This window comes from Aphelocoma coerulescens, chromosome 22, assembly GCF_041296385.1.
Source record: "Aphelocoma coerulescens isolate FSJ_1873_10779 chromosome 22, UR_Acoe_1.0, whole genome shotgun sequence".
Taxonomy (NCBI): domain Eukaryota; kingdom Metazoa; phylum Chordata; class Aves; order Passeriformes; family Corvidae; genus Aphelocoma; species Aphelocoma coerulescens.
Genome location: NC_091035.1, coordinates 454,421 through 482,413, shown reverse-complemented (window position 1 = coordinate 482,413; position 27,993 = coordinate 454,421). Strand labels below are relative to the sequence as shown.

Sequence of the window (27,993 nt, the reverse complement as noted above, 5' to 3'; positions counted from 1 at the left end):
TCTAAGCAAAAGCTTTCCAGCATTACGGGGGCCTCGGACACCCAGGTGGGTATCCAGGTGTGTAATCCCTCTGACCAAGCCCAGCCAAAAATCCACCACCACCCTGTGAGCTCAGGGTGATCCTTCCTCACCCCTGTGAAGCTACAGCCCCTCCTTCACCCCAGACAGGTGAGGAGGCTGTGCTGACCCTGCTCCAGGCCAGGTACTCAGCTCCCCAATTTCTCTCTCACCCTGTCAGTCCTCTGCTCCAATGGAGCCTGAATCAAAAGCAGGGCTGCTCAGATCCCAATCCTTCCCATTCTGCCCCCAAAACTACTGTTGTATAAAATTTCACTCACTAACTGATGAAAACACTATGGATTTCAGAAGGGGTACAGCTGGCTAAGAGTAAAAACAGCCACTAATGCAACTCTGCACAGTGCAGCAGCTAAAAACATTTGTGTTTCCATTTTTCAGTAGGCAAAATGCTGGTTTTCTGAGGAAAAAAATCACACAAAACTGCTTGGTACCAGATCAGAGGATTTCTGTATCATCCTTCAGAGATTTATTTGACAGCTTCTAAAACTTCCACTAAACTTGGTTTCTTACATCATTTCTATACACAGGTTTTATTTGTTATAATTGTCTTGAGGCTTATAAAAAAATAAGCATTTAAAATGCCCAAAAGAGTAATTTTGCTTTAAAATTGTGCTACTGAACTTGACCCCCAACACAGAAGAGAGACTTTTGGTAATGAGGTTACCCCAAGCAGTATAAAAATATACATAAAAATAGACAAAAACTCCATCCTCCAATCTGAAGGGCTGTTTGTGGGGATTATTAGTTTGTTTTTGTTTTTTTTTTTGTACATCACTGGAATTTCATCAACTTCTGCTAAATATTTACAGAACCTTCCCATCCTCTGTCTGCCTCTGCTCACTGAGGCAGAGACCTGCAGCTTTTACTTCATCCAGAGTTTTCTGTTGGCAAAAATGGATCCCTGTGTTTGACCATGGCACACGAGTGGTGCTGCGGGCACGGCTCACGGGCAGCCCTGAGGATGCCACAGGGGGATGAGGTGGCACCAGCTGCTGTCCCCTCACCGAGACATGAGCTCGGCTTTGCCGGTGCCAGCGCTCCACCAGGATGGTGGCGTGAGGTCAAGAGCCCTGCAGAGCCCTGGGTTATGTCATCCACCCAAGGATGTGACCCCCCCAGAGCACAGCTGGGGAGGGCAGGGGACAAAATAAAACCTCTCCTAAGGTTAAACCCAGCCTAAACCCGACAGCGTCACCGCAGGGCCCCGCTGCTCCTGCACACTGCGTCCCTGGCCTTCTGCTTTCCCTTTTGTCCTGGTGATAAAGTCAGAATGCCCAAACCTCTTGTACAACCATCCTCGGGAATCTGGGTCTCTTTCTCCAGTCTACCCCAAGAAAATTTTAAATTAAAAAAAAATTACACAACAGAAGAAAAAAAAAAGAAAATAATTACTCTGTACTGTTCTTCAACGACATGAAAAGGTGATGTTAAAACTAAGTGATACAACCCCCCCGAGACTATGTACATAAAAAGATATCAGATCTCTTAAAACATAAATATACAGTGTATAAATCCAGGTGCCACCTAAAGGCTGCAGCCACAGAACGATTTCACAGACACAAAGCAAACCAGACTCTCCACGCCAAGGGCAGACACACAGCCACGAGTTTGGGGCTTGGCAGGGGAGACCCCGACGCATGGCGGCAGCTCCTCGTGCCCGCACATGCACCAGGGAAGGGGGGAGTGGTGTCCAGGGGTGAAACACGACCCTACCTACACGCCACATTCCTACACGCTACTCAGGGTGCGGGTGAGAGGTCGGGAAATGGGATTAGACCCTGAGTCCCCAATTATTTCCAGGCACGTGCTCTGCCAGAGCTGGCCGAGGGGCCCCTCGAGCCTGGCTCCAGCAGGTTCTCTAGTATTGCTCACCAAGGGAGATACGTGGTACCTCCAGTGCAGCCGCGGCCACGCCGGTGGAAATCTGCACCCTGTGCTTTAAGAGTTACCATGACTTTCATGGAAATAATACAGCCTTGATCAGGGTAAAAGACGAGTGGAGGTCTTTAGCCCAATCTCAGAGGTTTGCTTCTACGGCACGGACAGCTACGACTCCAACAGACATAAATAGGTACTGTTAAAGTGACAATGCAGTGTCTCAGTTATCCGAGCGTTATCCCTACTGCTGTTAGGGGAGAGGTTCGGAGCAGCGGGGGGAGAGCTGGGGTGTGACGGAGGCTGCGGGTGGGACAGCTCCAGCTCCACCTGGAAATGCAGGGAGAAGCCAAAAGACACTGTGAGCTTTACTCGACAGGTGGTTTTATGGCATGCAAGGAAACTCCTACGACAACACTTTGTACAGAGCCCACGGCATCTCCAGTCCCACCGTGGTGCCTTGGAGAACAAGTAAAGCTACGAGTCTGCTTGGAGGGGAGGGGGTGCGTGGGTATGTGAGTGTGTGCAGGGAGAGGGAGGGATTGGGTGAGGAAACGTCCTGTTTTGCTGAAACCAAGCTCTTGGGCAAACCTCCTTCCCTCTACCGCTGCCCGGCCTCGCGGATGCGGCAGGCCACGGCTGTGATGAGCGCGGCGCCTTTGCCGCTGCCGTCCTCCGACTGCAGGAAGGTCACTTCGCACTTGGGGGACAACTGCTTCACTGTCTCGTGCATGACGGTGGAGAAGCTGCAGGGCAAGGGGAGGGAGAGGTTCTGAATTAACCGGCCATGGGATGAAGGTGTCAGTCCCAACCCCTTCACTGCCTTGCACAGAGCCTCAAAGACCAACGCAGACCCCGAGGAGAAGGAAGGATGGATGGATGGATGGATGGATGGATGATGGATGGATGAAGCTTGGAAAGCTCAAGTCTCCACACTTCAGCCCAAGCCCATAGTTATAACACAACCGTGCTGTGCCCTCACTCAGGACTAAACCCAGCCGCTTCTCGAGTCCCACCAAGCCCTGGGAGCACTAATGAGCCTCAGCAGCCCTGACCAGCCCCACCTGGGGGGAATCTTCAGAGTCTTCCTTTGCCCACAGGCTCCTGAGCCCTATTTAAGCTCAGCCTAGTGCTTTAGTCCCTGTCTGAGCTCCCCTGCCCGAGCTCCCCTGCCCAGTAACACCAGCCGCCACCTCTGGCACAGGCAAGTTTTTGTGTGGCCATGAACCTTTGTGGCCCGGCTCATGGCTGGTTAGAGCTGCCTCATCCCCATCGCTTAGAGTCCTGGCTGAACCTGGCCACCGTGTCTGGGTCAGGTCCAGTGGGACTGGAGGAGCCCCTGTTGCGTTACCTGTCTTGGTACCCTGTCCTTAAGGGAGCAGCTGACTCTTGCTGGGCCTCAAGTTTGGGTCAGAGCTCCCAGGAGCCCTCGAGCCCCTGAAACACCTCAAATCCTCCCCCTTTATCCCCTGAACCTTCCCCCTGAGCCCCCCAACTGCCCAAGGTGGGCAGGTGCCCTGGGGCAGCCCCCTTGGAGCACAACCAGAGCCACTCACTGAGGGTGCAGCTTGTAGAGCGTCCCGTCCACGCCGACCGTGATTTTGAGGAAGTCCAGCCCGCGGTTCTCGCGGATCTTGTCCACCACGGCGGCCATGCCGGCGCCGCAGAGCTGGGCCGCACGCCGCGCCACCACCGTGCACACCTCCTTCACAATGATGCTGTCGTCGCACGTGGACTCCAGGCCCAGGTGCTGCAGGATGGAGCGCACCTGGAGCAGGGCCAGGCAGTCGCTGGGGGGACACGGGGACGGGCAGCGTTAGGAGATGGAGCACCCAGCATGTGTGGCTTCCCCTTCCTGATCTACATCCTGCAGAGCCCAGGGACTCGTGGCTTGGGTGACAGTGGCTGAGGGGACTCTACAGCCCCCCTTCAATCTCAGCTTTCAGACCTACACGTGGCCTGGTGTCACATCCTAATCGGAGAGGCTATTTCAGGACAAAGCCATCGGAGTGTGACACCCCTGTAGCCCACAGCCCCTCTGCCCAGGGCAGAGGATAAAGAGCCATCTGTGCTGCCAGCCCCAGACAGCCTCCTTGTCTCTCCACACTGGCGCTGCCAGAACCACGTGGGCTCTGCTGATTTATCTGTGTGGGACCATCCTGCATCACCCTGGCTCCAGACCAAGCATGTGGAACTTCTCCCAGCAGCCCTGGGGGCTCTTGCCCCAAATTCCATCCCTGCTCTGATTGGCAGCTGGTGCTCACTCGCCTGTTGGACCTCACCTCTCTATCTGGGACAGGAACTTGGTCTCAAAGATCCCTCTGGTCTTCAGCCTCTCCGAGATCCGTCCCCGGAAGAGGAGCCCTCTCTTGGTGAAATCCATCAGGATGTTGCGGACGATTTCCCCCAGGTACATCCCGCTGATCATCTTCTCAAACCTGGGAGTGAGACAACGAGGCTGGACATCAGGACAGGAAGGGACACTGGGTCTGGATGGGGATTCCAGCTCTGCCAGGTGCCTTCAGTACAATCCTTCCAGCAAGCCCAGCAGCACGGCCCCCACCCGCGGGCAGGGGACAAGGGACACACCGGCGTGTCCCAGCGCCAGGCTCTGCCCTGCTCGTCGTCCCCTGGATCCACCAAGGGGCTGGTGGGGCAGAACTGCTCCTGGACCCTCGGTCTCATTGGGGTCCTTCCAGCCCCGCAAAGCCACCACCCACCTCTGCTTCCCAGGGTTGAGGGACAGCTCATCCACTGCCAGGTCGAACTCCGTCCGAATGTCATCCAGGCACCCGCTGTCCCCGAAGGCCCCCCACTCCATGTTGACACACATCCTGCCCTCGTCCCCTTCCACCAGCTCCACATTCCTCATCTCCTCCATGTAACAGGCGTTGCTGCCCGTGCCTGTGGAGAGGAGCGGGATCAGAGCCCTGGGACACCTCCCGTGCCCCACGGGGCAGGTGTGGGACCACAGACCAGGAGCTCCGTAAGGAGGTTTCAGTTCTCACCGACAATCAGCCCAACTTCACAGTAGGGATCCTCGTACCCACAGGTCATCATGGTGCCAACTGTGTCATTGACCACTGCCACCACATCCAGGTCAAATTCCTGCGGAGGGATGGATTGCACGAGTTATTCCTGGAGGACTTGGAATTCCTGCTAAGTCCGCTCCCATGGCTGGGAAAGGACCCGTCTGTCTGCTGAGTATGGGAGTCATAGAGTCACAGAATCACGGAATGGTTTGGGTGGAAAGGAACCTTAAAGCCCATCCAGTGCCACCTCTGCTGTGGGCAGGGACACCTTCCACTGTCCCAGGCTGCTCCAAGCCCCAATGTCCAACCTGGCCTTGGGCACTGCCAGGGATCCAGGGGCAGCCACAGCTGCTCTGGGCACCCTGTGCCAGGGCCTGCCCACCCTACAGGGAGGAATTTCTTTCTGACATCCAACTTAAATCTCTCCTCTTTTAATCTAAAACTGTTCTCCCTTGTCCTCCATGACCACGACCTCCACAGACATGGAGACACCCACGGACTTCCCACAGCCCCACGTGTCTGCAGGTAGGGCTCAGACCTCAGACATCTCCAGCTGCCAAGGGGCTGGGTCAGCCCTGCCAGGAGCAGCCCCTGGGCAGGAGCTCAGAGTGGTCTGTGCCGAGGAAACGAGCCCGTGTCTCCTGAGCTCAGGGCCAGACAAGTCTGCTCTAGCCCTGGCCAGGGGCCAGCCTGTAGCTCCAGGGTCTGAAAATCCAACCTCAAGTGATGAGTAAGGGCGACTGTGAAAATTCCGACACTCATTAGCCCTGAGCTCAGCCCAGTAATTTGTTTTACAGGTCAATTAATGATGCTAAAGACAGTCAGGATGTGGGAGCAGCCGCCGGCTTCTCCCAGCCCCATGGCTGCTCACCTCTCTCCTGTGAATGGCCTCCTTCAGCAGGCCCACCACATCCTCCCCCTCGCAGCCCGTCGCCTTGAAACCTTTTGTCCACTTCAGGAGAATTCCCTGTTGTGGAAAAAACCCCCAGTGAGTCCCCCTCAATACCAGGTGGGAGGAACAGCCAGGTACCAGCCAGGGGTGCTGCCAGGAGGGGTTGGGTTACCTCATCCAGGTTGTTCTGCTGGCAGGGGAAGGAGAACGTGAACCCGAGCGGGAGCGATACGCCCTTCATTCCCATGTACTCCAGGAAGTCGGAGATGCAGTGGACAATGTGGTCAAAGAGCTGGATGAGCAAAGCCAAAGGGAAAAGTTACCACCACAGCCAGAGCCCAGCTGGAAGCCAGCCTGCCCAAACTGCTGGGGATTCCAACCCATTCCCAGGCCTGCTGGAATGTTCAAATCACTCCCAGGACTTTGAACGGAGCAGGACACGGCTCAGCTGCACTGTGGGAGGTGAGCAACCCCAAAAAGCTCAGTTTCACCCTCCTCCTCACCCATGACGTGGCCAAATCCCTGTGTTATCTCCACCTCACAGGTCCCAGGAGGGGCAGGGGCCAGCAGGGAGGTGACAGAGGAATCCAGTCCCTCTGCAAGGGATCCCCACAGCCCTCCAGCCCAGTCTGCTGGAGATACTCCCAGTCCCCAAGCACCACCTGGAGTGGTTTGCAAAACTCTTTCCAAATGTGTCTCCGGAGACGTCTCTCAGCGCTTGTGTTGTGGTTTCCCTATCTGGGAAACAGGGATGATGCTTATCTGCCCTTGTGGAGTGTGTGGGATTTGGGGAGGTTCAATCATGTCTGGGAATAACACCATTTCTAACCAAAATACAGTCTCCAGCTTCCCAAACCCCAGAGCCTTGGGCAGAACTCGCTGCTCTAAGAGCAGGAGAGCGCCAGCCCTCCCCACTCCTGGTTTTGCTCCCTGGAGAGGCAAGACCAGCTCCGTGGTCAGCCCTGCTCCAGCCACCCCGGGGAAAACACCCCTTTCCCCTCTCCATGTGCCCATCCTGACCTCCTCTCCCGTGCCCTGCATGATCTCCACGGGGATGGAGTAGATCTTGTTGTGCATCTCCACCCCACGCCGCATCCCGTTCCTGACGCGCACCAGCAGCACGCGGAAGTTGGTTCCTCCCAGGTCCAGGGCGAGGAAATCTCCCTTTTCTGCAACCCGAGAGAGGATCATCAGGAGAGATCCCAGCACAGGGCCTCCAGGATGTGGCACAGAGCAGACAAGAATCTGCCCCCTTCCAGGGAGAGGGATGGGAACAGAGACGTGGCTGGGGATGGAACAGAGGGTGCAGGTAGGAAGAGGATGGAGAGGTTTGCTCCAGACTTGGGGCGATGCTTCAAATCATAAACCTGAGTTGGAAGGGACCCACAAGGATCACTGAAGTCCAGCTCTCGGCCCTGCACAGGACCTGCACAAGCTTCTAGCCAAGGTCAGGCGCTCGCCCAAGCCACAGGAAGAACCAGGAGCACAACCCGGGATGAGGGTGGGGAAAATCCCATGGCGGGGAAAAACCACAGACAGAGCCGGGCTTTGTGTTAAGTCAGGTGCAGAACGTCCCGGAGGCTCAGTGCTCTGCCCAGTATCAAACTGGAGGTTTATGCCACTCCCACCACAAAGAGGAACCGGCCACAGCAAAGGAGCCAGCCTCTCCCAAGGACGCAGGACATCCATGGGCTCAGAGACAGAGATTTTACACAGGACACATCACCTGTTCCATCGGGAGTGGAGCACACGTAGGTGGGCAGCATTTTCACCGTCGCCTCCGCGTGCGTCTCCTTGCCCAGCCCTTTCTCCATCTCTATCCTCATCCTTTCCTTCACCTCCAGCAGCTGCTCGTGGCTCAGCTTCAGGGGCTCCAGGATCTTCTGCCGGGCCTTGTGCTGCGCAGCCAGCCTGTAGGCCACTGCTGTCACCATGGCCGCCCCTTTGCCGCTCCCGTCCTCCGAGCGGATGAACCGGATCTCGCAGTCTGGCAGCAGCTTCCGCACAGTCTTGTGGAGGCGACGGGCAAAGCTGTGGAGGAGGAGGAAAGGGCACCCCAGTGTGACCCTCCGGGGACCCGAGTGTGACCCTCCGGGGACCTGTGACTCTCTGGGGACCCGAGTGTGAGCCCCCAGCATCCAAATGAGGTGCCCAAGGGAATATTTGGAGATACTTCTCGTGTGCCAAGCTGTACCCACTGCTGGCAGCAGCAGATCCCTCTCTGTGTCCCTGTCCCCACCATGGCCCAGATCCCTGTCCCTGTCTCCGGACTCACTGCGGGTGTTTCTTGTAGACGGAGCCGTCCACGCCGACGGTGGAGCGCAGCCGCTCCACGCCCTTGTTGTCCTTGATGCGGCGCAGCACCGCGGCCAGCGTGGCCCCGCACAGGCTGGCCGAGCGCGTGGACACGATCTGGCAGATGCGCAGCGTGGCCAGGCAGTCCTCGTGCGACGGCTCCAGGCCCAGCTTGCTCAGGATCTCGTGGGCTTTCTGCAGCCCCTCCTTCTCCCTGGAAGGACAAAGAGGGGTTCATGCCAGGGAGTCCAACTCTTGCTGTGTGATGGTCTGGGTTTGGTCAGTGATGGTCCATCCACGGATGTCGGGAGATGGAAACCCCCTGGATCCTACTTACTTCTCAATGGCAGAGACAAATCTGGTCTCAAAGTGGCCAGTGGTGAGCAGATCCGGTGTGAGCCTTCCCCCAAACAACAGCCCTTCCTTGGCCATCTTCACCAGGATGAGTCTGACCAGCTCCCCCATGTACATCCCGCTGATCATCTTCTCAAACCTGCCCATGGGGAGGAACGAGATAGAATCAGGGAATGGTTTGGGCTGGAAAGGCCCTCTAAGGTTACCAAGTCCAACCATTCCCCAGCACTGCCAAGGCCACCACTAACCCATGTCCCAAGTGCCACATCCACACAGGTGTTAAATCCCTCCAGAGACGGTGACACCACCACTGCCCTGGGCAGCCTATGCCACACCTGACCACCTTTTCCAAGCAGAAATTTTCCCTAATATCTAACCTAAACCTCTCCTATCTCACCATAAGTTCCCCCCTGAGCTTCCTTCTCTCCAGGCTAAACTATGTGTGTGTTTGGCTGCGTGTGCCACGAGGTGGCCACAGGCTGACCTGAAAACCCCATTGGCAGCCTCCCCATCCCAAATGAAATCTAGGAAATCTCTTCCTAGAGCAGTTTATCCCATAAGTGAAAATATGAAGCTGTGTGGACACGACCATCATTCTGCAAAGAGAGCTCGTGGCCACCTGAAGGGGCTCAGTCAGTTTGCAGGGACCCCCAGATCACCCCCATGCCACAGCAGCCCTGTGGGGAATGGGAGATCTGTAGGATTGGGATGTGGACATTAGGTGAGGGTGCCTGCCTGGGCTGGTGGATGACTTTGCTGGCCAGGAAGGGAACAGGAATCAGCACATTCACACGAGGGGCTCACGAGGGCTGCGAGTGGGGCAGGACCACCCCAGGTTGGGACACAGCCCTGGGTTAGGACACTGCCCCAGTTTGGGACACTGCCCCGGGATGGGACACTGCCCCTCTCTGCACCGGTGGCAGAGGACACGGTGACCCAGTTAGCTGGGATGACCTCCCCAGTCCCAGTAACGCCAGCGCTATGGGAGGATGGACAATGCTGAGCAAACCACGAGCCCGAGCCTGAGCCAAGAATCTGCTCACAATTGTTTGCCAGGGTTGAGCGAGCCCATGTCGATCTCACGGTCAAACTCGGTGCGGATGTCGTTGAGCACCCCGTCGTCGCCGAAGGCCCCCCACTCCATGTTGATGCACATCCGACCTTCGTCCCCCTCCACCAGGTCAATGTGCCTCATCTCCTCCATATAGCAGGCGTTGGTGCCGGTACCTGGCCAAGCACGGGGACAGGGTGAGCGAGGACACTGCCCTTCCCTCGTTCTCATTATTCTTCATTCCCATTATCCCTCATTTCCCTTTGGCCACAGCCCAATGCACCACAGACAGTGAAGAACTAAGCAAACAAACACTGGGCAACGCTGGCTTTCCAACACCGATATTCCCCTCTCCTTTTTCCCCAAAGACCCCCAAGGCCTGCAAGAAGCAGGATCTCCCTCTGGAGTTCCTGAATGGATGGACCCCAGCTCTTCCCCCCTGCTGCAGCTCACCAACAATGAGGCCAACTTCACAATTGTGGTCATCGTAGCCACAGGTCATCATGGTCCCCACGGTGTCGTTCACCACGGCCACGATGTCGATGTCAAAGTCCTGAGATGGTGGAAAGGAGAGCGGGTGACCCAACACAGACAAAACAGACCAAAACATCTCCACGGAGCCAAGGTCTCCTGTCCCAGGGACCCGTGTGCCCCCATCCCGCCTGCCCAGGCTCTTACCCCTCTTTTCTTGATGGACTTGCGCAGCATGGACACCACGTCCCTCCCCTCCACGCTGCTGCACTTGAACCCCTTCGTCCACGTCACGAGGATGCTCTGTGGGGGAACAGCAAGAGGGGAACTTGGAGGTGACACCTGGCTCCTGCCACAAGGGACATATGGTCCTGTGGGAAAGCCCCGTTATCAGCTCACCAGCTGCGCTATCAGCCACAGCTTCCGTGTCAGATAAAGTTTATGGCCATGAAATAACGTGTGAGCTGCTCGTGTGAGCTGCTCGTTGCTCCCCTGGCAGGAGGAACAGCGGTTCCCATCACCAGGTTTGATCGAGCCCTGCAGCAAAATGTGTTCACAAGCCTAAAGAATGCTCCTTGACCCATCCCTGGGGGGTGGGTGGCTTGCTGTGTCTAAGGAATGCTCCTTGTCCCGTCCCTGTGGGGTGGGGGGCTCCCAGTGCCCTGTGGCCAGAGGCACCTGGCCGGGGACTGAGCTGAGCCCTGGGGGGAGGGAAAGGACTCAATTACATTTGAAATCTCCAACCCTACGGCCCCAGCGCCCTAGGGGAGGCAGACACCAGCCCCGCCTTAGAGCTGGGGAAACTGAGGCACTGAGCGATGCAGCCCGGGCGAGGTCACGGGGCACAGACGCCTCCCCTGCAGCTTCTGTGTTTTAGCATTCTTCACAGCCCCGTGGCTACCTGGAGGAAAGCGCTAATGCCTCCCTGGGGCTGCGGGCGCCGTTCCCCAGCGCGGCGCCGGCTCCTGCCGGGAGGATGCGCCGGGGCTGCCGCGCTCCGTGGGGGGACCCGGGCGAGGAGGGGAGCATGGGGAGAGGAGGGGAGCATCGGGCGAGGGGGGGAGCATCGGGCGAGGAGGGGAGCATCGGGCGAGGAGAGGAGCATCGGGCGAGGAGAGGAGCATCGGGCGAGGGGGGGAGCATCGGGCGAGGAGCATCGCATGGCCCCCTCCGGCAGCCAGCAGCGCCGGGAGCACCGGGTGGGTGCGGCGGGGGCCACGTGCCCCGCTGGGCTCGGGGATGTTTGGTCTCCCGGCGAGGTCACGGCTCCCGGCAGAGCTGACAGTGACAGTGACAGCGACAGCCACCGGTGCCCGGGGCTGGCGGAGGGGGACAGGGACCCCCCTCCCCGCGCCGGCTGCACGGGGGGATGTGATGCTCGGATGTGATGCTCGGCACGTCTGGAGCTCTGGTGCAGGCAGGGAAAAGCTGCTCTCCGTGGAGGCATCCCACGGGAACGTCGCCTCCCAAACCCCTGCAGTTCCTGGGACACGTCCCTCGTTCCGCCAGCACCGCGCCCTGCTGGCACACACCGTGACCCTGGGCCACGAGGACCCCGTCAAAGCTCACAGATGGGTGGGTGGTGACTGAGAAACCCTCAAGATAAATCAGGTGAAATCCAGAAATCCAGGATGGGGAGGGGCTCTGGCACAGGGTGCCCAGAGAAGCTGTGGCTGCCCCTGGATCCCTGGAAGTGTCCAAGGCCAGGATGGATGGGCTTGGAGGAGCCTGGGACAGCAGAAGGTGTCCCTGCCCATGGCAGGGGGGTGGCACTCTGAATGGTCCTTAAGGTCCCTTCCAAACCAAACCTCTCCAGGCTCCTATGAAAACCTGGCCAGGTGTGTTTAAAATGGGAGATCCACCAGCACTTATTATCATCACACAGCTTTAAAAATGGCAACCCGGCACATATCCTTAGCAAACATTTGTTTTTCCTTTAAACAGTGTGTTTGGAGAAGATGACAAGCAACGGGGTTATTGGGAAGTGATGCCAAGCTCTGCATTCCCTGAAGGAATGTTCCATCCTTTCTGTCCCTGACCCTGCAGCCACTGAGTCATTGCACCAACAAAAAATATTCATAAAAATAAAGGGACAGTGCTGTTCTTAAGCTCCTCTCACCCAGAGCTTGGGAAACAGCTTTACAGGAATGAGAGACGTGGCCCTTCAGGAAAGGTCACATGACCCAAAATCAATGAGCCTAATTAAAAGCCTGAGCTAAATTGGTGTGGAACCCACAGCGAGAGTTCAGCCCCTCACCCACCTCATCCAGCTTGGTCTGGTGACACGGGAAGGAGAAGGTGAAGCCAAGGGGGAGTTTCTTGTCTTTGATTTGCAGCTTGTCCAGGAAGTTGGCCAAACACTCAGCAATGTGGTCGAAAAGCTGGAAGAAGGTAAAGAGTGGGACCTCAGCTGGCTGCCCACTCGGAGGGGACACCGTGCCCTCATCCCTGCCCGCCCTCACTCATCGCCGTGCTGGCTGCCAGGAGCTCCCAGCACAAGATCCAGCAGGATCCCCTGGCCCGGGCAGTGACGGGATGGCCAGTCCTGCTCCAGCCCCAGGACACACCAGGGACTCTCCCAGGACCCACCTGCACCCCACTGCCACGCATGAGCTCCTCGGGGATGGCGTAGATCTGGTTCTCCATCTCCACCTTCTGCAGCCCGTTGTCCGACACCTTCACCCTCAGCACGCGGAAGTTGGTGCCACCAAGGTCCAGTGCCAGGAAATCCCCATCCTCTGTGGGATCAGGACAAGGACAACCCATTAACTGAGGTAACCAGCCCCCTCCCAGGTAAAAGGATAAGGTCTGATTTTTAAAATATATTTCATTTTTTTATTTATTACTATATTTTTTGGTATTTTGTTGGAGCAGTCACTGTATTCCCTGCCCCTCCTCTGCCCCCTGGCACCCCACAGCCAATGGAGGATCAATACACCATCACTGAGCCAGATCCAGATGCCTTGGGGAGGGAGGATAAATCCCACCAGCCCAGCCCAGAAAAGCCCATGCCCAAACCAACAGGGATGCCAGGGAGGATGAGCTCAAGCCTCAGGCCCCAAAAGGAAGAAGGCAGCGAGCCACTCCCGACCCTACTGATGCTTGTGGAAGCTCCTAAACCTCCGTCCTCAGGGGTTAAACCCTGATGGCAGCTGTGGCAACACCGGAGCTCGGCTAAGTTGTTGATATACTCAAAAGACCCTCGTGTTCAGGCTCAGCCTCCCCAGCCCCGGCCGAGCTCGCTGCCCTGTGAATCCCAGGAATCCCACACTCTCCCGGCATGCGGCTGCAACACGGGACGTGGCAGCAGGAAACCAGCGAGGGAGAAACTCCAAAATCCCTCTGGGCCCTCACTGCTGCCTTCCCCAGGAGAGCTGGACCCGGCTTCTGCAAGGGGAGCCCCAAGGGCTGAGCCCGGAGTGTCCCCTCGCGTTTGTTTTCAAGGCAGCTCGCTGCACTCGGGAGCCGGGCAGCGGGAAAAGCGCCCAGCTGGCTGTTTTAGTGGGGAGAGGGCCGGGGAAAGCCCTCTATCAGCACTGTTGGAGTCCTGAATGCATTAAATGTGCTGTGCTGGCTCCCCTGGGCCGATCCCGGCGCCCGGGGGCCGCTTTGTGCGGTACAAAGGGGCCACAGTTGGAACAAAACCCGCGGGTCATTAGTATGCACACGCCAGTGTGCATCTCCAGTGACTCCAGCTGAAAAGGCAGCTCTCGTCCCAGCCCGTGGGGCTCCATCTGGCCTGGCGGCTTTCCTGGGCTGACCCTCCGAGGGCTCGGGGCGAGGGAACGGGGCACGGGAGCGACTGGGAGCTGGAGCAGCTCTATAGAGGTGGAAAAGGGCCATGGAAAGCAGTTGCTGCGCTCCAAGGAGATGAGGAGTGAATGAGAGGGCTCCAAGGTCATGTGTGGCTGCAGCGGGATCGGAGATGGGGATGGAGAATGGGGAGGGCACTTGGGGGGCCAGGATGTCACCGAAAGAGGGGTCAGTGCATTACCCAAGAGGGGTCAGAGCATCCCATCCCCCCAGGGGGGTCAGAGCACAGAGCCATCAGAGCCCTGAGCTCCTGCGCTGGCTCAGTCCATCCCTGCATGCTCCTTTCTCCTCCTCCCCTTGACCCTTTGCAGTGATGAGCTTTAGGCCAGTTTGGCAGCTCGTTTCGCAGCCTGTCTGCCAGCCACGGGGCATGCCATGGCCACGGTGGCTCTTCACATGGAAAACACACCAGGAAAACCTTGGAGAAGCTCCTGACTGCCCCGCTGTCCCTGGTGAGCCCACCATGGGCACCACTCTCAGCCACAGCAGGGCAGAGCTGGATGTGACGCCCGGCTGGGCAGCGCTGGCACCGCGTCCTGCCCCTCACACGGGTCACTGTGCTCCCGCTTCCCTGGCCATCGGCACTGAGGCCGTTCTGCTCATTAGCAGAGCATGGAGAACGTCTCAGGGGGGCTGATAAACGTGCCAGGGATAAGGGCACTGGAGCCAAGAGGGTCACAGGTTGCTGAACTCCTTGGAGGTAATGCAGGGAACCCAGGAGGATCCCAAAAAAGGGGCTGAGGAGCCCACATGGGGCCATCCTCCTGTCCTGCCCAGCCTCACACACCTGGTGCTTCGGCCAAGCCACCCCGTGGGGTTCATGGCCCCGGAGCCGTGTGGGACCAGCTCTGCTCTGCCCTCACCACGGAGCCCCAGCGGGACCCAAACACCCCCAACACCCCCTCAGCACCACGGGAGGAGCACAAGCATTTCGGGGGGAATTCCTGGGTGGATCAGCCTTGCAGGAGGAAAAAGGCAGCAAATTCTCCCTTGGAAAATTCCCAGCCATCCTGGGAACACGTGATAGGCTCCATGGGCTGGCACCAGGTGTGGGCACTGCCCCCCAATTTGGGCTCCCAGGTCCCGTGATAAGGTATCAGCGCTGGTGCTGAGCCCACAAGCCAAACAGGGAGGGCAAACACAGAGCCCTGACTCCAGGGGCTGTTTGCTCTCAGCAAAGGGTGAGAGTTGAGTGCCTGGAAAACCTGCTGTGCTCCTGGGAAGAGCAGGCAGGGCAGAGCAGCGTGGCCAGGGGACCAGGGCAGCGAGTGTGGGATCACGTCCCAGCACCTCAGAGATCCCTCCTCGAGGCTTCCAGCCAGCTGCAATTCCACTGCGTGGGAATCCTCCGGCAAATCAGATTAATGAAAAATAAGAGGAAGAGGAAGGGCTGGGAGACACAGACTCCAGGAAGATGCAGGAGAAGGTGGAGGCACAGACTCCAGCACTTCCCACTGCCACCCCCTGGCAGCTCCTTCCAGCTAATTCATGGAATCATGGAATGGTTGGGGTTGGAAAGGACCCTAAGGACCTTTCAGTTCCACTCCCCTGCCCTTTCACTGGACCAGGCCCTATGGCCCATCCAGCCTGGCCTTGAACACTTCAGGGATGGGGCAGACATGGCTTCTTTGGGAAACTGCTGGGAATGCAGTAAATCCCCAACCACGGGACTTTGGGCATGAAAACAGCAATTTTTGTCAAGCCTTTGAAGCCTGTGTGCCACATGAGCTGGTTTTCCTGAAGAGGAAGGTTATTGGCAGGAGCTGAGCCCACCAGCCAAGGGAAAGGTGTTGCCAAGAGCCATCCTTCAGATTTCCAGGGATTTGACCCCCAAGTCCTGCAGCATCCTCCTGAAAGCTCCTGGCTGGGGTTATCAGCTGCTGGGGCTTAACGGAGGATGCACCACAAGATCCTTGTGTCAACACCAGTGTGGAAGAGGAAACCTGGTGACCCCAGAAAAGCCTGGAAAAAACAGGAATGGAGCAGGGAGGAGGGTGTTGGTTGCACTGAGCAGGGAGAGCCCTTGGGAGAGACACGGGGGCCTCCAAGGAGAAGCTTATTTGGGATGCCCATCACCTCGCTGCCAGCACGGCATGGTGGTGTTCCAGTGGGTGCCAGAGCTGAGCAAAGCAAGGAAAGTTGTTTTTAGAAGAGTTTCTGCTTCCAAAGCAGAATTCCCCCCTCTTATCACACCACACTGGAATGGCAAAGCCACCAAGAGCCGGGAGCCAGGGCTGTGTTTTGGCTTAACCTGCAGATGTGACCTTGTATTTCCATAAGCGCCTCTCATCCTCCTGGATCCCGGGAGCTGCGCATTAAACAGGGTCTAATCCCAGAGAAGAGCCATGGGTGCTGCAGTGGGGGACAGGGATGGACTTGGGTGCTGCAGGAGGAGGGGAGGGAGGACGGAGACACTCCACAGGAGGATGGTTGGGAGCCCTGTGGCACCAGCATTGGGTCGGAGCAGGGCTGGAGCAGAGGAACAACATGACCTTGGGCTGGGAGCAGCTGCTGGTGCCTGGGGACAGTGGGAGCGGGGCTTGGTGCCCAGCCCAGGTCAGACTTTGCCCAGGAGCTTTAAAAAGAGGGAAGAAGGAAGGACGTAGCCCCTGGGCATTGAGCTCCTCCCAAGCTGTTGTCACACCATCTGTGCCAGGGCACCAAGCCCCCAACCCTGATGTGCCACCTTCCAGCCCCTCTCCAAAACCCAAGGGACACTGATGCCACTCAGAGGCTGGATCCAGCTCAAGCTGGACAGGGAATCCCAGCTCTTAGTTCCCTGGGATTTGCTCAAAACTCCTACATTTTCCAGCCCCCCTGGGCAGCTGCAGTGCCGTGACTGCCCCAGCATCCCTCTCATGTGACATTTTCCATGCTGCTGTTCCCCTTTCCCCCCTCCCCTGGGTGAGAAATGCCAGCTGGGACACTGGAGAAGCTGGATACAGGGAAGGGTGCCAAGGATCTGTCTTGTAAGGGCATGGGGAGGGATTGCTCCTTCTCCTGACAGCGGGTCAGGGTGCTGGAAGTGCTGACACATGCTCCACCAGCACCCAGCACCTTTGGCTGCACCAGTTCCCGTGCCCAGGGGCGGCTCCTGGCTATCCCTGTAATTAAAAATATTCTCCAACATTTAAATAGATTGGAATCTCGATCCTGGGGCAGGCAGCCAGGTCCAGCTTTTGGGTGTAGGTGCAGGTGGAGGGGCTGAGATCAGGGGATGCTTCAAGGATTAGAGGGGCTCATAAGGAAGGTGGAGACAGACTTTTAGCAGGGGTGTAGTGAGAGGACAGGGGAATGGTTTTGAACTGAAAAAGGGGAGATTTAAGTTGGATATTATTAGGAAGGAATTCCTGCCTATGAGGGGGGTGAGGCCCTGGGACAGGTTTCCCAGAGCAGCTGTGGCTGTCCCTGGATCCCTGGAAGTGCCCAAGGCCAGGTTGGACGGGCTTGGAGCAGCCTGGGACAGTGGAATGTGTCCCTGCCCATGGCAGGGGTGGCACTGGGTAGAATTTAAGGTCCCTTCCAACCCAAACAATTCCATGATTCTTGTTTCTCCCCAGGGACACGGGAGATGCCATCACCATCCCCAGACTCACTGAGACATTACCAGCAAACACCCAACAGTGCCCAGTGCTGCAGAGACCTTCTGTCACCAACTCCCTGGCAGGAAGGTGCAGCAAGGGGAGTCAGGCTCTGCTCCCAGGGAATGGGGACAGGACAAGAGGAAACGGCCTCAAGATGTGCCAAGAGAGGTTCAGGCTGGATACTGGGGAAATTCCTTCATGGAAAGGGCTGTCCACTGTTGGAGCCCCCATCCCTGCAGGGATTTAACAGCTGTGTGGATGTGGCCCTTGGGGACACGGGTTAGTGATGGCCTTGGCAGTGCTGGGGAGTGGCTGGATTTGACCAACGTAGAGGCTTTCCCAGCCCAAACCATTCCATGATTCTCTGATTCTGTGGTTCCACGGTTCTGTCACTTCTGTCCTTGCCTCCAGGGAGTGGACAGCCAGCAGCCATCAGGGATTTGGGCTCTGTCCCTCTTCGTCCACCTCTCTGCTGGTGACAGCAGCCTCTGCCACTGAGGGGTCGCACAGATCCCTGTGTAGGTGCCGGCACCAGAGCAGCCCCAACTCCAAGCAACTCCATCCAACACAACCAACCATCCCTGGGGCCCTTTCCAGGGCCGCTGCCAGCCCAGGTGTGGAACTGGAGCAGCCTCAGCTGCTCAGAGCCCTGTCCCTCCTTCCCTTCAGCAGCCACGACCTCTCCAAACACTTGGTGGGCCCTGGGTACACTGAGGGCAAGGGGTGATTCCTGCAGGGACGGAGACAAGCTCCTTCCCAAAACAGCAGGCTGGGAGAGGGAACAAGGAGCTTTCCCCCATGGATGCCTGAGGGAGCAGCTCTTTGGGCTGAGAGGAGGATGTGCCTGGCCGGAGCGTGCCGTGGGCAGCGCGGCCCTGCGGGCACGGGGAGAGGCAGAAAGGCCACATTGTGAGCACTGGAGAGCCCCTGCTCCTGCCGGGGCCCTGGTGGCACTCAGACAGCGCTGGCACCGCTGCCGCCTCGCTGCTGATGAAATCTGATGAGCCGGACCCGTGACTGTCTCTGTCCTGCCAGCAAGGGCACGCGAGGGCGGCTTCCCTCCCTCCCTCCTCCCTCCCTCCTCCCTCCCTCCCGCCAGCAGGAACTGGGAGCCCCTCCAGTCCCAGCACAGCGCGGGGAACGAGGCCTGTGCCCACCCTCAGCCTGAGCAGGATGAAGCCCCAAGGATCAGCAGTGAAGGTGGCCGTGGGTGCCATCCCTGTTTTGGCAGTGCCAGGAGGATGGGTGTCCCCAGCCCTCCCTCTGCTCTCCCAGGAGTATCTCCTGTCCCACAGTACCTGTCCCGTCTGGGGTGGACCTGACGAAGGTGGGCAGCATCTTCACGGAGGCAGTGGGGTTGGTCTCTGCTCCCAGCCCCTTCTCCATCTCCTTCTCGAAACGCTGGGACACCTCCAGGAGGGTCTCATCGGAGAGCCGCATGTGGTACAGGTACTTGTCGATCTGAAAGGTGGAGATAAAGCCCAAAGGTCAGGTGGAGGGCTGGGGATGTGGGCACAGGCCCCACGACGGGCTCAGGACAGCGTCCAGCCCCTCCCACGGCTGCTGGGGGTGACACAAGGAGCAGGAGCAGGTTCTGACCCATCCCAAAGGGCAGGACACGGCAGCACCAGCACAGGGACAGCACTGCTGGAACAGCTCATCCCAGGCATCACCCACCACTGCCCTGCCCCTCTCTCCAAGGAGCTCACCAAATGCCATCCCACATCCCCTTCCAAGGCTGCTGCCAGCTTGGGAATGCCAAACCACAAGTTGCTCCTGATGCTCCACAGCATCTTCCCGCTCAGTCACCTACAGACACCCAAACAGGTTGCTACAGAAGCAGGAATTCAAACTCAGGAGTGAGTCAGGAGGTCGGCAGTGGAGGTTTTCCAGGTGCAAAGCCCTTCCCATTCCACAGCATCAACGCACCTTGACCTTGACCCCTGGGGCCTCTTCCTACACCGCGGATGCTCATCAGGAACCCACTGCCCTGTCATTTCTCCACTGCTGAGATCACCTCGAGAGCCAAGAGCTACTCAACACCCTCAAGCAAACCACACTGGAGTGACAGAAGTGGGAGCTGGAGTGACACAAGCAGGTGCCATGGCCAGAGAGGGAAGAAATCCACTCCCCATTCCTGGAAATCGTTATACCCTTGACCTGGGGATATGGAGAAGCCCTTCTGTAAATGGCATCAAATCCCCTTGTCTTGCCTGGGAAAGGCATGGAAAAGCTCCTCCCCGAGCCATCCATCAGCACCGCGCGTGTCCGTGCAGCCTGGCCGGAGCAGGTAGCAGGAGAGGCGGACACTGCCCGCTCCAAAACGATGCCCTGCTTCAATTAGCTTCACTTAAAATTAATTAAAGGGCAGCTGCAAGCCCTGAGAAGTCAAGAGGAAAACTCCACCCCGCGCGCTCACCTGTCTGCAGGCACGTAACACCGGGTCACCGGAACCCGGGCTCGGATTGTGCTTTATGGGGCTACGCTGGAGGAAATGGGCATTTTGTGGGTGCCTAATTGCAGCCGCCCCAGCGTGACCTCGCTCACGGATGTGCCATCCGACCCTGGGCTGGACACAACAGCCCTGCTGCGGTTTTGGCTGCCTGTGTCTCAGGCTCAGGATGCTCCAGCGCATCCTTTTTTCCCCACCCTGAGTTCTGCTGGAAATTTGGGAGCTGAGATCCCTTTGGCGAGGTCAGAGGATGGAGGAAAGCCCGGCCCAGCACATTCCAGGAGCGATGCTGCATCCCCTGGGGAGCAGCATCCTCTGGTGTGATGGGTAAAACGTCCTCCCCCTTTCTCCTGGTGCTTTCAGCTTCTGCCCAAAATCAGGAGCTGGAAGACCAGGTAGACACGAGGGAAAGGCCAAGGAGACGGAAACCTGGAGATTTCCTGATACCAGTTGTTTACCAGCCTCTCCTTATCCAGCCCAGCAGCAGGAAGTCAAACACTCTCCTCTCTCCCCTCCTGTTTGCCTTCACCTGCTGAAAATTCCCTCCCGTGTGCTGAGGCTCTGGTTACTGGCACCAGTGACCTCCAGTTAACTGGTTAAGAGGTGGCTCTGGGGCTGGAGCTCACCTCCGTGCCAGCCCCAGCGTAGGAAACCTCTCCTTGAGCTATGCCAAGGGTTATCAGTCAACACCATTGACCCAGGACAGAGGGTCCTCACCCCAGAGAAGCCGGGTGCTTTGAGAGCTCAGCTGCTCCTCAGCAGTGAAGACCCCTCACACAAAAATCCCAGCAAAAGGAAACCATCCCGAGGCTTCACCTCCTTCCCCAGGACAGGCACCGCTTGGCACGTCCCCCATGTCCTCCAGCTCCAGCCTACCAAGAATAACCCTCAGCCCGAGGAACATAGTGACCTCCCTCTAATCTCCAAAGCCCTTTAAAACCTGGATCATCTTCTCCCAACGTAGTTATCACCCCACTTGGCAGCTAAGGCAGGTCAGGGCATGCAGCAGGATATTCCTTCCCCAGTGAAACCACCCTGGCTGTGCCTGGCCCCCCCCAAGGAAGAGCCATGGCCACTGTCATTCCCAAAGCTTCCCAGCCCTGTGGCCCAGCTCGTTATTCCAAGCACCCCTCAAATTGTTACAAAGATGGGATAAAACAGGGGGAATTCAGCCTGCAGCACTGGGGTCTGAGCATCTTTCAAGACAAAACACCTTCTCAGCTGCTTAATGTTTTTGAAGATCATGGAATAGTTCAGGTCAGATTGCCAATTCCAAACAAATAAAGTCACTAGGTTAGGATCCTGAAGGGGGCAATTGAATTCCTGGAAAGCTTCCAGCCTAAATAATAGTGTTTCCTGGAGGAAATCTAAACAATCTGAAGGGAGAAGGAAGGGATGGAAGCTGGGAAGCGCTGGGCATGCCCCAGCCCAGGACATCGTGTTAAAGCTCCGGATCACGGAGTAGCTGTGGGTGTAATGAGCTCAATGCCACGTTTTTGAACCAAACCCCAGCAAATCCCCATCTCCTGGCTCAAGGCTGTCTCCAAGGCTCAGCTCATTTCCACGCCGGATGCTGGAGAGGTGCCCAGGGTCGCCTGTCCCGGCTGCACGGCCACCGCTGGGAAAGGTCCGCCCGCCCCGCAAATGAGGAAACCTCAACTTGCCCAATTTTTGCTGCTGTGTGACCTGAGCTGAGCAAAGCCGAGCTGAGCTTAAAGCAACCCAAAAACCAGCTTTTGATTTCCAAACTCACAGCTCTGGTGCCAGCGCTGCAGCTGGACACTGTTCTACTCCTCAAGACTCCTCTGAAAGAGCCTGGATGCCAAGGGATCGGTGCTGTAGAAATATTAATTAGTCTTCAAATAACTGAATTCCAAGTCAATGCCATTATCCATAGAAAAGAGTTGGGGCTGTTCAGCCTGGACAAGAGAAGGCTCTGGGGAGACCTCAGAGCCCCTTGCAGTGCCTAAAGGGGCTCCAGGAGAGCTGGAGAGGGACTGGGGACAAGGGCTGGAGGGACAGGACACAGGGAATGGCTTCCCAATGCCAGAGGACAGGGCTGGATGGGATCTGGGGAAGGAATTGTTCCCTGTGAGGGTGGGGAGGCCCTGGCACAGGGTGCCCAGAGCAGCTGGGGCTGCCCCTGGATCCCTGGCAGTGTCCCAGGCCAGGTTGGACGGGGCTTGGAACAACCTGGGATAGTGGAAGGTGTCCCTGCCCATGGCAGGGGTGGCACTGGATGGCCTTTAATGTCCCTTCCAACCCAAACCATTCCACGATTCTGTGAGTTCCTTGGCTCATACGCTGCCCCTGCAGGGACCCTGGGGACCCTCTCCCCATCTCCCCATCACTCAGGGACACGGGCCAGGGCTGCGATGGCTGCTGGAAGCTGCAGCGCGACGGCGCTTCCGGCACTGCGCCAGCGCTTCCTGCCCAGCGGGAAGGGGAAGGGCCCGGGGAGCTTTGTTCCTGTGCAATAAGGTCCCAGATACATCTTTCCCATTAATGATCCCAGGTTCCGAGAAAGGGAAGTTGTTTCCCTTTTGTTTTCATTTTACTCTGAATCCTTTTCCAGAGCCACGTGGCTGCCAGGACCTGGCGTGGGAGCACGTGTTTGCAATCCTCCAGCATCCTCCTGCTGTACTTTTCAGCTGGATGTGACTAATTCCAGCAGCTTTTTGAGCAAAAGCAGAACACTGGCAGAGGGTGGCTGCTTTCTGGGCTAGATTCTTTACCTTTTTGGCAAAAAAAGCCAAATATTTGCTGTGTGTGAGATGATAGAGGAATGTTCCCATTTGGGGAAGGCTGGAACTCCCCAAACCCACAGCACGCACTGTCACTCCTGGCTCCAGCAACATTTTTGCTGGGAATTATATTGTCTTTAAATTACTTCCCTCCCTATCCCAGTTTTTAACTTCAAGCACACTGTCCCTGAAGTTTTAGGGAATGCTGGCTCTCTCCCCGCTTCTCTGGGAGGGGAATGCTGTGCAAGCACCAGCTGTGCTCCCACCCCACCCAAATCTATGGTGGGACGTGATGAATTTGGGGAAAGTGAGGCAGAGGGAGCAGCAGAGGCTGCAGGGTGAAGGCCTCCAGCACTGGGAAGGTTTTATTCCCTGTTCCATGTCCTCGGTCCCTGCGCTCCCCATGCCTGTCCCTGTTTCCCACCCCAGGTGACTCAGCGCAGGGAACCGGCTCGTCCCCTTCCCCGACCTCCCGTGGGTGACACAGGGGTGATGCTGGGCTGCACCCACCCTCCCCAGCCCTGGCCCTGGTGGCACCCACGTCCTTCAGCTCCTCCACGCCGAATCCAAGCCCACATGCCCTCCCCGCCATGGCCAAGCCTCGGATGACACACGCCCGGAGTCATCCCGAACCCGGGTGAGTCAGATGTTTCCTGCTCTGCCGGTTCCTCCCCATCCTCACCCCCGGGACAGCAGCTGGATCCACGCCGGAGGTGGAGCTGCGCACCCACGGTGAGGAAGTGACACCACGGAGCACCCACCGACCCATCCTCGGGTGACCCTGCTGCCCCACAGCCCCACAAAAACCCAGCTCAACCAGGGAAGTGCTCTGCCTCCCAGTTCTGGAACTGGAGACATCCAACCGCTCCTGTCTCCCACCGGCCCTCGAGGCACCACCCTGCCACTCATCCTCCTTCTCCCCCATGTTGAACCCAGAAGGTCTTCGGGGCAGAGATGCCACTTGGATGCTGGATGGCAAAGCCTCACTGGCCCCAAGAATCCCCCCCTGGATGGTGGGAGCATCCCACTGCGGAGGGGAAACTGAGGCCGGGTAGCTCTGATGAGGTGGAGAGGCGCGAGGGGACACAGGACAGCTTCCCAAAGGTGGGAAAAGCTGTCCTGACGTTGACCTTGGCCTCTGCCGTTGACCTCAGCAGCCTCAAGGGAAGCTGTTAAGTTGGTTTTCCAGGAATTTGCCACAGGTGCCCCTCCCATATCCAGAGAGGCAGCCAGGGAGGAATCAGCCGGGTAAAACTAATCCCTTGGCAAAGGAAAAATAAAATAAAACAAACCTGAGGACAACCTGCCCCTGCTTGGCAATGGCCACAAATGCAGGAAAACCAATTCCATCCCCAGTTTTTCCCTTTTGAAGGGGGATGGGGAAGAAGAGACGCTCAGCTCCCACTCCCATGGCATGACGAGGCTGAGGGAGCAGGAAGCCCAGTGTGAGCCGGCACATCCCAAGGGAACGCAGGTCAGCGGCGGCAGACTTTCAAGCTGGGATCTCAAAGGACGCTGCTGAGGCTAATTAAAGTTTGCACAATCCCTTGGGGGTTAGATAAGTCTGGACAACCCACTTTCCAAGCAGGAAAAGGGCAGGAGCTGGGGATGAAGGTAATGTGCCCCCAGATGAGTGGCAGAGCAGGTAAAGCTGCTCCATGGCAAGAATGGGAAGAAAAAGCCCATTTTTGAGGCTATTTTCAAGGCCTTGAGGTGGACACAAACCACAGCTATTGGAAAAGGCACTTTTTAACCCCAGCTGAGCTCCTTTTCTCCCTGATCCAAAGGGAAAACACATCCCAGGCTACCACCTGCAATTTTTTCCCCCCAAATATAGTCTCAAGTAGGGGGTTTGATAGAAAGACCCAACCAAATAAATCGCAGCTTTCCAAGAATTTCACCGCCTCCATCTCCCCATGCTTTTCCCTTTGCATGGAGAGATTTATAAACCAGGAATAATTCTGACACCCAGGGTGGAAGCAGCCAGGTCGGACAGCTGGCTTCTCCCCCTCTCCCCTTCCCTGAGCCGAGCTGAGCTCCGTGCTCTCTCCCAGCTTTGCCTCACTGGGAGGACTCACAGGAATGTGTTTAAAAATATCCCTGAGAAATCCAGTTGTAGAGGCGGCCGGGAGGGCAGCGCCATCTCCCACAGCATCCCGAGCTCCGGCCGGCAGCTCCCGGATATTTTTTTTCCTCCCTCACATCTCAACAACTTTTTTAATTTGAGTTTTGGAGCCGGGAGGGAAACGAAGCCGGTTCCTGAGGCTTCGCACACCCTTCTCCCAGTGGGTAAGGAAGGCGAATTCCTTCATCCAAGCTTTCCCTCTCCATTATTCCCGGCTCCCGATAAGGAAGGCGTGAGCAGCCCAGAGCCCGGAGCCGGGCTGTGCCGCTGGCCTATTTCTACTCGGGTTACACAACCCCTTCCCGTGGATTTGGCTGTTGCACAACCCCGGGGCCACTGGCGAGCGGAGGGAGAAGCCGAGCCCGTATTTCCTTACGGATCGCTTTGCTTTGGGAAGTTTTCCCTGCACTTTGTTGGGTTGGGGTTGGGTTTTTTTGTTGTTGTCGCTTTTTTTTTTTTTTTTTAATGTTCTCCCTCGATTTCCTTCCTATTTAACACCGGCGAAGGGCCAACGTGGCAAGTTTCACCTCCCCGGTAGCATCTCCAGGGTTATCCCAGGTCTCTCCAAGCATTTCCCTCATTTTTTATGGCGATATTTGCAAATCCCGACCACCTCACACTCAAATCAGCAAATCCTGACCACTTCCCAGTGTCAGGGATCACAGATGAGATCCTCTCTGCCCCGTTCCCAGATGCCAGCAGAGCACTGCAGGAAGAGCCTGAGCCTCCCTCCGCAACTCTCTCCCATCCAGCATTTTTTCTCCAGGAATAATTTATTAAGCCCAGCCTAAGCGCTGTCCCGGCCAGACAAAGGCCGGCTGCTCCCCCAGCCATGGGAGAGCAGAACACTCGAGCTTTCCCGGTGCCTGAACTCAGGAACGAGGGGTGACCAACACTCCACGCATCCCAACGGGACGCTGCTGCTTGGGGAACAGGTTCGGGGAGTTCAGGACCCCGAAATTAGGGATTCAGACCCCCAAAATTAAGGGAACGGAAGGCAGGAAGGTGTTTTCCATCGCTGTCAGTGCAGGGATGGGGGGACACGCGCGGTTTGGGGGGGGGGGGGGCACAGCGTGGGGAACAGGACCCGAGCTGCAAGCGGCACCTCCGGGCCCGCGCCCCGGGCTGACCCCGCTCCCCGCGGGGGCTTCGGCTCCGTGCCCCGGGAGGGGGGGGAGCGGAGGAAGCGGCTCCCGGGGATGCTCCGCGGCCGCGGATGCTCCGCGCCGGCGGGAAGCGGCGACACGTGCTGCGCGGGGCGGCCGCGGGGTCGCGGCTCCGGCGGGGGAGAGGCACGGAGATTCCCCCCCTTCCTCCTCCTCCTCCTCCTCCCCCTCCTCCCCCTCCGCCCGCCCGGCCACGCGGGGTCCCGCAGCCGCGGCACGTACCGCACGCGGCCCCGGCCGGGCAGCGCTGGGGCCTCCGCCCGCCGGCCCGGCCCGCTGCGCCCCGCTTCCCCTCCGCCGCCGGGTTATTCCACCTCCTGTTCCCTTTTAGAAAGTTTTTTTTCTTTGTTCTTTACCCCCTTTTTCTTCTTTTTTCCCCATTTACTTTTTTCCCCACTTTCTCCCCTCCTTTTTGCTCTTTTTACTGCTTTCCTCTCCTTTTTGCCTTTTCTGCTTTTTTCTTTTTTCGTCCTTCCTTTTACATCCTCTTTTTTCAACTTTTTTTCCCCTCTCTTTTTTTCCTTCATTCTTCTTCCTTTCCCTTTCTTATTTCCCTTTTCCCTTTCCATCCCTTTTCTTTTTCTCTTTTCCCTCCTCACTCTCCCCTTCTCCTTTTCCCTCCGTTTTGGTTTGGTTTTTTTTGTTTTTACTTTTAACCATCCTTTCTTTTTTTTTCCCTCCCTTTTTTCCTCTTTTTCTTCTCCCCTTTTCCCTCCTTCCTCTCTTCCCCCCCCCCTTTCGCCTTTTTCTTTCCCTTCTCCTCTTCACTTTTCCCTTTCCACCTTTCCCCCCTCCCTCTCCATTTTCTTCCCTCCCCCTCCCCACTTTCAGCCCCGCGGCCCCTCTGCCCCGCGCCCCCCTCACCTTCTGCGCCTGGTCATGGTTGAGCTCGGTGAAGAAGTAAGCGAGGAGGTGCGATGCGATCATGGCGGGTGCGGAGCGGAGCGCTCGGTGCGGAGCGGAGCGGAGCGGCCCCGGCAGCGCCGCGCGCTCCCCGCGCCAATCGGGCTCATTGAGGAGGTTCCCCCGGCCCCGGTGACGTGGCCGCGCCGCCGCTCCCCATTGGCTGAGCCGCGAGGGTGTGTGCGCGGCGCGCGCGGGAGGGGCGGGGCCGCCCGCGGGGGGGGCACCGGGGGGCACCGGGGGGTTCACTGAGGGGGTATTTGTGGGTGCAATGGGGGGGCATTGGGGGTGCAATGGGGGGGCAGTGGGGGGGACACTGAGGGGGTATTGGGGGGCAGTGGGGGTGCAATGGGGGGCCAGTGGGGGGGCATTGGGGGGGACACTGAGGGGGTATTCGGGGGTGCAATGGGGGGCATTGGCGGGGCAGGGGGGGGCATTGAGGGGGCACTGGGGTTGCATTGGGGGGTACACGGGGGGTGCACTGGGTGGGCAAGGGGGGGACGCTGGGGTTGCACTGGGGGGACACTGGGGGTGCACTGGAGGGGCAGTGGGGGGGACACTGGGGTTGATTTGGGAGAGAAACTGGGGGCAATGGGAGACACACTGGGGTTGCATTGGGGGGACATTGGGGGTGCACTGGGGGAAGTGGGGAGGGCAGTGGGAGGGCACTTGAGGGGGCATTGCGGGCATTGGGGGTGCATTGGAGAGGTGAATTGGGGTGGGTACTGAGGGGGCTGGGAATGCACTGGGAGTGCCCTGGGAAGGGCTGAAAGTGCACTGGGAGGGCACTGGGCGTGCCTTGGGGGGCTGGGGGTGCAGTGGAGGGGTGAATTGGGGGAACTGGGGGAGCCCTGGGGGTGCATTGGGGTGGGCACGGGGGGCCGGGGGTGCTCTGGGAGGGTGTACTGGGGTGCACTGGAGGGATTGGGGGGGTACTGGGAGGGCTGGGGGTTGCACTGGGGGGGGCACTGAGGGTGCAGTTGGGGGGTGCAGTGGGAACAGTGGGGGGCTGGGTTATACCAGGGGTTCTGGGCATGCAGTGGGGGTTACTGGGAGGGTCTATTGGGGGTGCACCGGGGGGCCGTGAGTGCACCGAGGAGGGCACGGCTGGGCTGGGGGTGCACCGGAGGGGTGAACTGCGGGGTGCTGGGCGGGTGT

General features: G+C 58.0%; 1 protein-coding gene across 1 annotated transcript; it reads right to left on the bottom strand.

Moving 5' to 3' along the window:
- Positions 1-506: 506 nt before the first annotated feature.
- HK2 (hexokinase 2) lies at positions 507-26,923 on the bottom strand. Its single transcript, XM_069035469.1, has 18 exons — positions 26,797-26,923; positions 18,744-18,906; positions 12,638-12,786; positions 12,310-12,429; positions 10,256-10,351; positions 10,031-10,130; positions 9,570-9,753; positions 8,510-8,665; positions 8,153-8,386; positions 7,604-7,908; positions 6,898-7,046; positions 6,050-6,169; positions 5,857-5,952; positions 4,962-5,061; positions 4,674-4,857; positions 4,236-4,391; positions 3,510-3,743; positions 507-2,699 (listed from the first exon to the last, which is right to left on the bottom strand). Exons 1-18 carry the CDS (start codon positions 26,857-26,859, stop codon positions 2,555-2,557), a joined length of 2,754 nt encoding a protein of 917 aa, XP_068891570.1. The 5' UTR covers positions 26,860-26,923; the 3' UTR covers positions 507-2,554.
- Positions 26,924-27,993: the final 1,070 nt, after the last annotated feature.

What these genes read in the sequence shown, in the direction of transcription:
- HK2 (XM_069035469.1), bottom strand. Translation starts at nt 26,859, where the DNA reads ATGATCGCATCGCACCTCCTCGCTTACTTCTTCACCGAGCTCAACCAT. An exon ending in ACCATGACCAGGCGCAGAAG is followed by an intron (nt 18,907 to 26,796) that starts GTGAGGGGGGCG and finishes TCCACCTTTCAG; the next exon opens with ATCGACAAGTACCTGTACCA. An exon ending in TGCAGGGCACGGGAGAGGAG is followed by an intron (nt 6,170 to 6,897) that starts GTCAGGATGGGC and finishes TTGCTCATCCAG; the next exon opens with CTCTTTGACCACATTGTCCA.